The following is a 12460-nucleotide window of genomic DNA, read 5'->3' as shown; positions in this document are numbered from 1 at the left end:
ACTTCAGTTATTCTCATTATCTATTTAGTTTAAACAGTTGAATGAGCAGTCATACACATTGCTTTTCTTTTGCATTTTTTGTTATTTGTCAAGGGCTCTTCAAATCGTCAATTTCTTGACAGTAATCCTTTGGCACAAATTTTCTAAAATAGCGCATTCCCAAAGAGAGGACTAACTTGACACAAATCTGTTCCTGCCACCTAGTGGCTTGTTTGAAGATTGCAGCCCATGACACCGTCCATGAAGACAAATTCATAATTAAAGACGTCCTCCAGTGATGTTGGAAAAGTAATATCCCAAGTATAAAGACAGTAAACTACACACACCAGAAGGTTAAAAAAAAAAAAAAAGGTTTAGAAAAATAGTGTTTAGGCTGCAAACTTCAAGGAATAGGGCATTCAAAGAGTTGGTTGGATGGAAAGTTGTGACGTCAGCCTCCCCCCTGCTATGTCGTGACTTACCTGGACCACCTATTGAGATGTGCCTTTTGTTAAGTAAATTGAGTTAAATGGACATGAAAAGGAGACTGGGGTACCACTTTACACCAAGACTTTTAATATATTTTATGAAAGCATTTATTTTCAATACACTTAAAAAATCAATACATTTTCAGAACCTCTTTGGTTTATAAAAACATTAAGCATCGTCAATTAAGACTTAAAAACAATACCACATTGATACTGAAAAGCGATGCAGCCTGCCAACACCCCCATTTACTCTCCACTTGCGTGGGAAGGTCGTTCAGAAGCCGCTTGCACAAGTAGTCTACATCACCTTCAGCAGAGATCTACCTATGAATGAGGTGAACAACCAATATGGGGGCCACTACCACCGACCGTACCATCAGTTCTATGAAGGAGAGGACTGAAATCTCCCTTCACTGAAGCTACAGTCAAACTCGTTGGCAGCATGTGACCCGTCCTCATATTCACCTCCCTCTACAGCAGAGTTCACCGTCTGCCTGCCCATTTGGTTTTGTCGCCAAAGCGGCCATGGTCGGTTGCCAGGGTTAGCCGTCCGATTTGTCCTGAACGGAAAGACAAATGCACTTTGGTTACGTTCTGCCTACTTGACCGTTTGCTACATGAGGGTGGTAGGAACAGACTACTGATATAGGATCAAAACAATGCCTTAAAAATAGTATTTAGTAGGCCAATAAGCATACAAACAAAAACAAAAATCACTGTAGATCAAATGTTGAATATTCACTTTCTCAAACTTTGTATTTAATCCCACACCTGAGGGGGGGGGGGGGGCTTACCTCCATTTACTCACGCCTTGGCTTTCTTTTCAGTGTTCTGAAGTTTCTCTACGAGCTTGCGCTCGTGGCCTCCGGGGTTGGGTCGGTTGGTATTGTCGCTGGCTTCCTTCTTTGACCGCCCCTTGCGGCTAGCGCCACCTGAAAACAGTGCGAGTTGACAGTTCAGATTGAGACTTTGAAAACAATAAAAAAACACACCCACTTGCCCCCAATGCAACGTCATAGCAGTCAACATGTGCCACTTACGACACGTTGAGGAGTTTGAAATGTATTTTATAATTCTTTGCGGTGACCATTAGTTGGTGGGCGTAATTTGATAATCCATTGCACAAACAAGTATAAGAATTACTGATACTTACATGTGTATTTTTCTGAAAGGTTATAGTATTCATATTCGTCATAGTGTTGTTCTTCAAAGTAAGTTGGCTCAACATTCTTCACGTCTACGAAGCTTGACATAGCGACTCTTCTATTGAACAGATAAACAGTAACTGAACACTAACTTTTCGCCGGACAGCAACAAAAACAACTTTAGAAAGCAGTTCTTTTCCACGGGTGTTTCTTTTTTTTCAACTCTCGAAATGAGTGGTTTATGCGCTTTCCCGTGTGCTTTATAAAGCATGGTCGCTCCTCCCTTTCTCCATGTCTCCCAGTTTTGTTATGAGTCATTGGCCCTTGCCTGAGTCTGTGAACGTTGCATGAGTTTTTGGTAAATGTTTGACGCCAACTTTCAATAAAATATGTCACTGTAGTTTAAGGTCACCCATGTTTGTTTATTTTCATCAGGTGCCCTTTATTGATTTAATTTGCTCTACATCTCGTGGTACATGTTGTTTTTCTCTTTATTAGTAGCCTGTTTGTATTTGTGTAACCTATTCCATTGCACAATTATGCTTTATCCTTTCTTTCTATTGGTAATCTTCCAATGGTCATTTATTTTACATGGGCAATTAACTCTTTTCTTAATTCTAAATGGACCTAGTTTCCTTCACTGACATGGTTTCTCTGCCCTATCAACTCCTCCCTCCTCGGAGACAAAGATTAGATTAACAATGTTTTTCCTTCAGTCTTATCAACACCTGTGGTTCAAAGCTCACACTTCTCACGTTTTCTAACAGCCCCCCTTTCTTTGCATGACCTCCATTTGTCTGTCAAGGCCAATCCAAAGGGTGCTTGAAGGTGAGGTGTGTGAATGTGAGCAGGGGGAACCAACTTTTGGTGACAATGCTAAGTTGTTCGACAGATTTTGATTGTTCAGTAGCCATGAAATCCCATTATGTGTGTGTTCTCACCTGTGCATGTTAATAGAGGGGAAAGTAAATGTATGTTGTACTGTAGGCCTACATAAAGGAATATATGTATATATGTGTATATATGTGTATATATATATATATATGTATATATATATATATATATATATATATATATATATGTGTATATATATATATATATATATGTGTGTGTGTGTGTGTCCTAGATAGAATGATTCAGACTGTAGTCATGACAAATAAACACATGACTGTCTGTATCTGTGAAAACGATGAGGAAAGGCCCTTCCCTCACATAAATATACTCATGTTCTGACGCTGTCGAATAAATTACAGGCCTTGAACCAGGAGTTATGAGTAAAACTTCTCAAAGTAGCCTCTTCTCCTAAAGCCTGGCTTGAATATTCCACAAACCAGTCCTTTTGGATATGACCTAATTGTTTTTGAGCAAGATCGGTTTGACGCAGGCGTACTGAAGCAGGGAGAGAGTTCTTGGCATGTTTTACTTCCCTCGCTGCCTCCATAAACAGTCATAAACAGTACTGTACTGGCCATAAACTGGAGTCAGAGCTGAGAGGGGCGGGGTGACATGTTTAGGCTTCACTCTCTCTTTCTCCCAGTCTCTCTTTCACTCCCACTATTCATATTTCTTACATTTGTGCTTGTTTCCTTTCAACGGCTATCTCTCAGCTGTCTAACAACATTCCTGTTTTTTATTTCACTGTTTTCTCCTTCTCCCCTTACTCTTTCTGTGACTCCTCCTTCCACACTTTCTTGGCATTTCTCAGTCATGTGGGCGCTCTGTTCAATAAATATTTGCTGAAATATGAGCTTACCCATATGAGCTGTGACTAAGCCTACACTCAACAAACTCACTGAACACACAAATACTCACACACACACACGCACACATTATTATAAACAGCACAGAGCGTCCCAGACAGTTTTGACACATGGCAGATAAGCCAACACTTATCTGCGTCTGTCTATGGTCCATTTTACGACCTCATTTTCTCTATGACAGTGTTGAATATTAACTTTTCAGTATCTCCACCTCACCACCCTGTGCCCCCCTTCCACACACACCCAACTAGTAATATCAAATATATACAATATATTGCTTTACATTAGGGCACTGTCTACCTAGCTTTACATTCATATTAGTTGTCTATTGAGTTTTGTTTTTAGTGATTGTTTTGCTGTTTGTGTAGCTGTTTTCTTCACCATTGTGTTTATAGCTGGTGTTTTTTTTTTCCAGAGGCCAAACCTCCCTCCACTCCCTCGCAGAATTCTGCTGACGGAACATTTTACACAAGCTTCAGAAAAAGAACAGAACATTACAGTCCGATTTAATGTGTTTACAAGAGAACGCCTCAAAAGAACTGTCTGTATGTTTCAATATGTAAACATTGAGGAGAGATGTTTGGAAGATGGAATGAAAGTTGTGAAGTAAATTACATGGGTTGTAAACATTTACTAAACGAATTCAAACAATTATATTTACGTGTGATTATTATATATATATATATATATATCATATTATATATATATATATATATATATATATATAATTATTATTTTTACATTAGAACACCCATATGGTAGAGAGAGGCCTTATTTGTATACAGCCTATGGCCGAGATGCAATATTGAAAGACACGTAGGACAAACATTTGGGGTAGTACGGTTTGTCCTCGTTGCCAGTCCGTAGTAGGCCTTGAAACGAATGAAAGCTAACAAGCTACCTAACTACCAAAGGTAAAGGTAGGGAATGTATAGTTCTAAACATGTTGTATAACAATTTACCAAAATGTAACGTTACTCCACAAAATAAACTGCGTTTGGCGGTTGATAAAAAGGAAAGATCACGTTTAAGTCATCATAGAAGCTAGCTAGCTAGCTATTTAGCCAGCGAAGCTAGCTTGCTAGATCTTTACAATTTAGCTGGCTAGCTTCCTGCAATATGTTTGTTCTGACCACGTTAGCTAACTTTTGCAGACAACTTGCAAGTACAAAGTAAATGTGACGTACGTTGCGAACAATAAAACTACCTAGTAATGTAACCTTACTGTTAGCTAGCTAGCTATGTTAGCCAGAAGATTCCAACCCTACCGTTATACTTGTTTACATTGAGCTGCACTGGGGTCAGAACGCAATCACGGTTAGATTAAAGGCCCATTGCAGTCAAAAATGTGATTTCCTGAGTTGTGTATATATATATATATATATAGATATTCCCACACGATGTAGTTGGAATAATATTGTGAAAATTATGATAATGGCTTTAGTGTATTTTTGCCTGCCTGGTGACATTACTAGGTGGTAAATTAGTTAATAGACCAATGGGCGGTATTAGGTTATGCTGAGCTGCCGGGCACGGATCTATGGCCCGTGACATGAATGGGGAAAGCGGTTAGGGGGGAGCACCCTTCTAAAATTGAGTAGTGATCTATGCCGGTCATGTTGTCAAAAAGGCAGCATGGTACATCATCCAGTAACATACATCTCTTTTCCATAAAATCTATGTTTGAATTTTCAAAAAAGCAATCACTTTTGATTGCAATCACTTTTGAATGTGAAAACACAGAATCCTACTCATTACTCCACGTGCTTAAAATACGTCACTTTTGTTTTGAGCCAACTTCGCCGTGGGCTTTGAACGGGGCACATGGCTCAGGCAGCTTGGTTAAAAAACAAATGCAATCAACATTCAGCCGTTGAATAACACACCTATCCGGGCGCCCAGGCCAGATAAATCGAATTCCCCCAGTAAGCGAGTGCGTTCCAAACCTCCCTGCTAATAATAGCTAGTTTTCCATTTTCCCTGCCCCACATAGACCACTCACAGACAGTCCTAACAAATCTGGCTAAAGAAATTGCTATTTGCTAATAAGCTATTTTTGTTTCTTGTTGACCATTTTAATTGAAAACAGCCACAATAAGGTACTTAATTGTTACCCAGAAGTTATTTGATATTTAGAGAAAAACGGCAGCATTAGACCAAAGTGATTCATCGAGAAGATTGAAATACTGCTAGCTTTCTGGCAAAACTGCCCTTTTTGTCCTCATGCTAGCTAGCAGTAGCCACCGCCACCATTTTGGAATGGTAGTGTCAGCCAATCAGCTCCTTTGTTGTCTAATGCAACATGTCATTCCATAATGGCTACTGCTGGATAGCATGAGCACGAAAAGGGCAGCTTTCCGGGGGAAAAAAGCAGTTGTTCAATCTTCCCGGTGTAACAGTTGGGATAATGGGGTAATTCGGAGTACAACACAATTTCTCATCCCCAGAGTCTTAATCTAACCATGATGATGTTCCGACCCCAGTGCAACTCAGTGTAAACAAGCGTAACAGTAGGGTTGGAATCTGCTGGCTAGCTATCATGTCTGCAAGGCATGTCTATCATGTTGCTGCTTAAACTCAATTGAAACTAATTTGATGAATTCATTTTGGACATTTCGTTACCACAGGCAAAATCATGTCGGCAGACACCAAAATCGCAGAGCTTTTAACAGAGCTCCATCAACTCATCAAGCAGACGCAGGTAAGTCTCAAACAATGATTGCTACGCCCAAGTGATGTTGTCATCAGGAGCACTGACCAGTGACTCAAGGACCACAGTGGAGGACGGTTATATGATAAATAGCAACCTAGCTAGTAATATTCACACGTGACTCCTATGGCTCATATTTTTACATCATACCATCATAGGGATTAAAGTCACATTTGGGAGTAATGTAATAGCAACAAAAAAAAATGCCCTGAAAACGCTTTAGTCATATCCCAGTTTACTATTTGCTTATAGTCTTGCCTACACCTAGCGAACAGTTTTTAAATTATATGAGAAAAAAATATTCAATTTTATTTGGAATGGCAAGCCAGACAAAATTAAACGGGCCTATTTATACAATGAATATGAATTCGGAGGGCAGAAATGATTAAATATTAAAGCATTAGACCTCTCAATAAAGGCTGCAGTCATACAAAAGTTATACTTAAATCCGAACTGGTTCTCTAGCAAATTAGTAAGAATGTTTCACCTTATATTCAAGAAATGTTCCATTTACTTAATTCTTGCAATGAACAGAATGTTATTTGTATGGGGGATACAACCTTCCCAGCTCTGCAGATTTTGCTGGGAAGAGGCAGAATCATGAGATCATTTGTTTTGGTACTGTCCATATGTAGCTTGTTTTGGGACTAATAACCACAAGATAACTAATATGAAAAATACTGTGCCCGTAAAACGTATAAGAACTTTTAAGAACTTTTTTGAAAGAGCACAGTTTGAAAGATATGACAAATAGAAATCAAACCGGATGGACATCAGAAATATATGGGAGAGGTTGAGGGTAGAGGAATGACAAGTTGAAACAAAATAAAATGTATAAAATAGACTGTGTCTATGAAATATATATAGTATGTATAAGCTGGAAAGACAGGCCTAAGGCACCAACATTGCACCAACATGGTTTAAATTAATCTAGGATTAACCCACCCATATGTGTTGTTGTTCACTCGTTTGCTCTAATTGGGGGAGGGGTGGTAGGGTAGAAGGGTAATACAGGAAATATCTATTTTTTAAAGATGTGTGTGTGTATGTATGTATGTGTATATACAGTGCCTTGCGAAAGTATTCAAATAATTTTGCACGCCCAATTTTTCAGTTTTTGATTTGTTAAAAAAGTTTGAAATATCCAATAAATGTCGTTCCACTCCATGATTGTGTCCCACTTGTGGTTGATTCTTCACAAAAAAATACAGTTTTATATCTTTATGTTTGAAGCCTGAAATGTGGCAAAAGGTCGCAAAGTTCAAGGGGGTCGAATACTTTCGCAAGGCACTGTATGTATGTGTGTGTATATATATATATATATATATATATATATATATATATATATACACACACGTGTGTACAGTTGAAGTCGGAGGTTTACATACAGTTAGGTTGGAGTAATTCAAACTTGTTTTTCAACCACTCCACAAATTTCTTGTTAACAAACTATAGTTTTGGCAAGTCGGTTAGTACATCTACTTTGTGCATGACACAAGTCATTTTTCCAACAATTGTTTACAGACAGATTATTTTACTTATAATTCACTGTATCACAATTCAAGTGGGTCAGAAGTTTACATACACTAAGTTGACTGCCTTTAAACAGCTTGGAAAATTCCAGAAAATGATGTCATGGCTATAGAAGCTTCTGATAGAATAATTGGCATCATTTGAGTCATTTGGGGGTGTACCTGTGGATGTATTTCAAGACCTACCTTCAAACTCAGTGCCTCTTTGCTTGACATTATGGGACAAGCAAAAGAAATCAGCCAAGACCTCAGAAAAAAATGGTAGACCTCCACAAGTCTGGTTCATCCTTGGAAGCAATTTCCAAACGCCTGAAGGTACCACGTTCATCTGTACAAACACTAGTACGCAAGTATAAACACCATGGGACCACGTAGCCGTCATATCGCTCAGGAAGGAGACGCGTTCTGTCTCCTAGAGATGAATGTACTTTGGTGCGAAAAGTGCAAATCAATCTATATCCACAGTAAAACGAGTCCTATATCAACATGACCATCGTTATGTTTGGAGGAAAAAGGGGGAGGCTTGCAAGCCGACGAAACCATCCCAACCATGAAGCACGTGGGTGGCAGCATCATGTTGTGTGGGTTCTTTGCTGCAGGAGGGACTGGTGCACTTCACAAAATAGATGGCATCATGAGGCAGTAAAAGTATATGGATATATTGAAGAAACTTCTCAAGACATCAGTCAGGAAGTTAAAGCTTGGTTGCAAATGGGTCTTCCAAATGGACAATGACCCCAAGCATACTTCCAAAGTTGTGGCAAATGGCTTAAGGACAACAAAGTCAAGGTATTGGAGTGGCCATCACAAAGCCCTGACCTCAATCCTATAGAAAATGTGTGGGCAGAACTGAAAAAGCGTGTGTGAGCAAGGAGGCCTACAAACCTGACTCGGTTACACCAGCTCTGTCAGGAGAAATGGGCCAAAATTCACCCAACATATTGTGGGAAGCTTGTAGAAGTCTACCCAAAACGTTTGACCCAAGTGAACCAATTTAACGGCAATGCTACCAAATACTAATTGAGTGTATGTACACTTCTGACCCACTGGGAATGTGATGAAAGAAATAAGAGCTGAAATAAATAATTCTCTCTACTATTATTCTGACATTTCACATTCTTAAAATAAAGTGGTGATCCTAACTGACCTAAGATGGAATTTTTACTAGGATTAAATGTCAGGAATTGTGAAACTGAGTTTAGATGTATTTGGCTAAGGTGTATGTACATTTCCGACTTCAAGTGTGTGTGTGTATATTTATATATTTATTTGCAAGGAAATATATGGGCAATTGGAAGTGATGCAGACAATTACATTGATGGTTAGCTACAATCTATCTGCAATATTAAAGCTGATCTACCCCATAAAATATTTTATTTATAACAATTTAAAAAAGATACCTAAGCAATGCAGAATAGGAATGATATGCAGAGATCAAATTAAATCTCATTGCCAAAACATAAGTCAGTGTAATACATTGATATTTTGTGTGCACATGACATGTTATTCTTGCTGATATGCTGCATCATGTTGCACCTATGCAACAACCACATTGTAATATGAATCCCTTTCCTTCACTTTTTCAGGAGGAGCGGTCGCGCAGTGAACACAACCTGCTCAACATCCAGAAAACACATGAGAGGATGCAGACTGAGAACAAGAGTGAGCCTCTACCTCGCCTCCCCACATTCCCCTTTGTCCATCAACACTGCAACACTATTTTAGACCTCTTCATATTATAGTTACACACCGTTTCTATTCATGTGTCGTCTGGCTAACTCTTTACCCCACACACACACACACGGTATGTTCTTCCAACCTCGTGGGGACCTAAAATGAATTTCCATTCAAAATCCTGTTTTCCCTGACCCCTAAACCTAACCCTTACTTGTAACCCTAAACCTTACCACTAACCTCTTATCCTAACCCTAATTGTAACCCTAACCCTAAACCCTAAGATTAAAATAGCCTTTGTTCTCATGGGGACGTGGGAGAATGTTCTTTATTTTACTATCTTTGTGGGGACTTTTGGGGATTTTAGATGCCCACAAGGATAGACAACAACACACACACACACAATATATACACACACACACACACAATATATATACACACACACAGAGTGTAATAAGGTGTTATTCTTGTCCCCATCTCCCCCAGCCTCCCCTTATTACCGGACTAAGCTGAGGGGACTCTACACCACAGCCAGAGCAGATGCTGAGGCAGAGTGCAGGTCGGTAGCCTACACTTGAAAAGGAAAAGGCGAGCCGCCCACTCTAGGAGCTCAGATGCAATAATTGAATAACCAACGTTTTGACAGACATGCTGTCTTCATCAGGGTAGCCTACACTGACATCCCTATGCCCCTTGGGGTGTCTGCTGATCTGACATGATAGGTTTGGTGTAAGCCATTTAATGTAATGTTTCCTTTCACCTATGCAACTGTGGTAGTTCAGTGATTAGATGTGTTTTTGTCTTGCGTTCAGAAATCATCGCCACCATGTGGAGTAAATAAGTACAGCTCCATTCCAAAGTAATAACTCAGGCACCACTCTCTCTCACTCCCACAGTATTCTTCGTCATGCCCTCGACAAAATTGCAGAGATCAAATCCTTATTGGAGGAGAGGCGAATAGGTAAGGGGAGTATGGCTGTGACTGAATTCTCATAATAGCCTACATCCTATTTAGGAAGGAGAGGAGACGAGGAGAAGCCACTGTGTACTATTGAGATGCAGCCCATGCTTCACTATCTCCTCCTCTCTCCTCTCCCCCAGCGGCTAAGATGGCAGGGGTGAACAGCGACAATGACCCCCCCAGGAAGACCATGCGGAGGGGTGTGCTGATGACACTGCTCCAACAGTCAGCCATGACGCTCCCGCTGTGGATCGGCAAGCCAGGAGACAGGTAGGGTCTGATGATTCAGTCTCTCTCCTGAGCCCTGTTCAGTACTGCACAACATAGCAAAATGTTTTACAACGGTAAATGAAAATCTGTGTTCTTATTGTGCACAGTTTAAGTTCAGTACCTCCCCCACTTTTCTTCCACCTGCCCCCTTTTTTCTGTCCTCCGTTACTATATTACTCCCCCCAACCCTAAACCCCTCCGCCCTTCCCTGTATCCCCCCTCTCCTCCTCCTCTCCAGTCCTCCTCCCCTGTGTGGGGCGATGCCAGCCAGCAGTGACTACGTGGCCAAGCAGGGGGACAAGGTGGCAGCGCGGGTCAAGGCCGTGGACGGAGACGAACAGTGGATCCTGGCCGAGGTGGTCAGCTACAGCCACTCCGCCAACAAGTAACTATCAGCAAATCAGCTCCAGCCACTGCTAGCCAATCAAGTACAGCCATATCCCACTGTTACCAATCAGCTACAGCCTTTAACACTTTTAGCCAATCAGCTTTAACACAGACTGTTTTGAGTTGTATTCTTCTGCTCTGTCCTTCAGGTACGAAGTGGATGACATTGATGAGGAAGGAAAAGAGTAAGTCATTGTCTTCATTTTCTATATTTCTCTTTCTACTATTTTGTCTTGTAGTACATTATATTTTATGCCCTGAAAATCTTACCTCGGATATGACAATTATCTACTCTACTCCCCCCCCCCCCCCCCCCATTCGCCCGTCCTCCTCCTCCAGGAGACACACCCTGAGCAGGCGGCGTATCATCCCCCTGCCCCAGTGGAAGGCCAACCCAGAGACGGACCCGGAGGCCCTGTTCAGTAAAGACCAGCTGGTGCTGGCCCTCTACCCCCAGACCACCTGCTTCTACAGAGCCCTCATCCACACACACCCACACCGGGTGAGACAAGGAAAGAGGGGGGGGGGGGCTGATTGATGTCATTTGAATACATTTTATTTGACGGCGAAACTACATGAAGCTTGTTCAGTTGGAGATAATGTTACTGTACACCAAACCCTGCATCCAGGCAGGCCCCTCGCTTGGCAGCTTCCCCTCCATCAATTCTAACCTTAATCATTAGTGGTGCAAATGCTAAACTGACCCCAAATCAGTGAACCCTGTTCTCTCCACTAACCACCATGCTCTCTCTGCCCTCTCAGCCCCAGGACGACTACTCAGTGCTGTTTGAGGACACGTCGTATGCAGACGGCTACTCCCCGCCCCTCAACGTGGCTCAGAGATACGTGGTGGCCTGCAAAGAGAACAAAAAGAAGTAAAGAAGAGAAGAGGGAGTCAGTCGAAATCAAGGGGACTGAAGATGCTGTGTAGACAAGTGTTTCCAACCACCCCTCTCCTCAAAATAACAATGGGCTCCTTACCCAAGCCACAACGTATGGACACACTGAGGGCAGGTTTGGGCAGCTATCTGTGAGGCTCAGTCAATCTAGGGAGTTGTATTGATATCCAACGGTGTGTTATCATGGCTCATCTGTTTGATCATCGTGAGACGTGCAGGATGTTCTGTGCTCTGTTCTGTCTGTATTGGCCTGGTGGTGACATGACTATGCTTCTTGTGGAACGGGCTATGCTGCATGTGTGATGTAAAAAAAAAAATGTACACAAAATGTTTTTTTGTTCAAATTTGTATGTTGACTATGGACACTGAGTAAGAATAAATGTTTTTTTATATATACAGTACCAGTCAAATGTTTGGACACAGCTACTCATTCAATGGTTTTTTCTTTATTTGTACTATTTTCTACATTGTAGAATAATGAAATAACACACGGAGAGATTATTCTGTATGTAACCAAAAAATTGTTAAACAAATTAAAATATATTACACATTTGAGATTCTTCAAAGTAGCCACCCCTTGCCTTGATGACAGCTTTGCACACTCTTGGCATTCTCTCAACCAGCTTCATGAGGTAGCCACCTGTAATGCATTTCA

At 41.0% G+C, this 12460-nt stretch overlaps 2 protein-coding genes across 4 annotated transcripts; one reads left to right on the top strand and one right to left on the bottom strand.

Annotated features, from left to right (window-relative positions):
• Positions 1–532: 532 nt before the first annotated feature.
• On the bottom strand, positions 533–1865 carry nupr1b (nuclear protein 1b). 2 transcript variants are annotated; one of them, XM_020486189.2, is made up of 3 exons: positions 1621–1863; positions 1262–1399; positions 533–1027 (listed from the first exon to the last, which is right to left on the bottom strand). In XM_020486189.2, exons 1-2 carry the CDS (start codon positions 1718–1720, stop codon positions 1272–1274), a joined length of 228 nt encoding a protein of 75 aa, XP_020341778.1. In that variant the 5' UTR covers positions 1721–1863; the 3' UTR covers positions 533–1027; positions 1262–1271. The 2 variants fall into 2 exon arrangements, with proteins under 2 accessions (XP_020341778.1, XP_031682962.1); XM_031827102.1 differs by lacking the exon at positions 533–1027 and having other exon boundaries at positions 1261–1399; positions 1621–1865.
• Positions 1866–4161: 2296 nt separating this feature from the next.
• On the top strand, positions 4162–12358 carry LOC109893116 (SAGA-associated factor 29). 2 transcript variants are annotated; one of them, XM_020486174.2, is made up of 10 exons: positions 4162–4286; positions 6000–6073; positions 9201–9276; positions 9775–9847; positions 10185–10249; positions 10390–10519; positions 10758–10904; positions 11056–11091; positions 11246–11408; positions 11669–12358. In XM_020486174.2, exons 2-10 carry the CDS (start codon positions 6008–6010, stop codon positions 11783–11785), a joined length of 873 nt encoding a protein of 290 aa, XP_020341763.1. In that variant the 5' UTR covers positions 4162–4286; positions 6000–6007; the 3' UTR covers positions 11786–12358. The 2 variants fall into 2 exon arrangements, with proteins under 2 accessions (XP_020341763.1, XP_020341764.1); XM_020486175.2 differs by having other exon boundaries at positions 4178–4292.
• Positions 12359–12460: the final 102 nt, after the last annotated feature.

This window comes from Oncorhynchus kisutch, linkage group LG6 (assembly GCF_002021735.2).
Source record: "Oncorhynchus kisutch isolate 150728-3 linkage group LG6, Okis_V2, whole genome shotgun sequence".
In the NCBI taxonomy this organism is placed as follows: Eukaryota; Metazoa; Chordata; class Actinopteri; order Salmoniformes; family Salmonidae; genus Oncorhynchus; species Oncorhynchus kisutch.
Note: the sequence above shows the minus strand (reverse complement) of the source record. Positions and strands in the feature narration are given on the sequence as shown.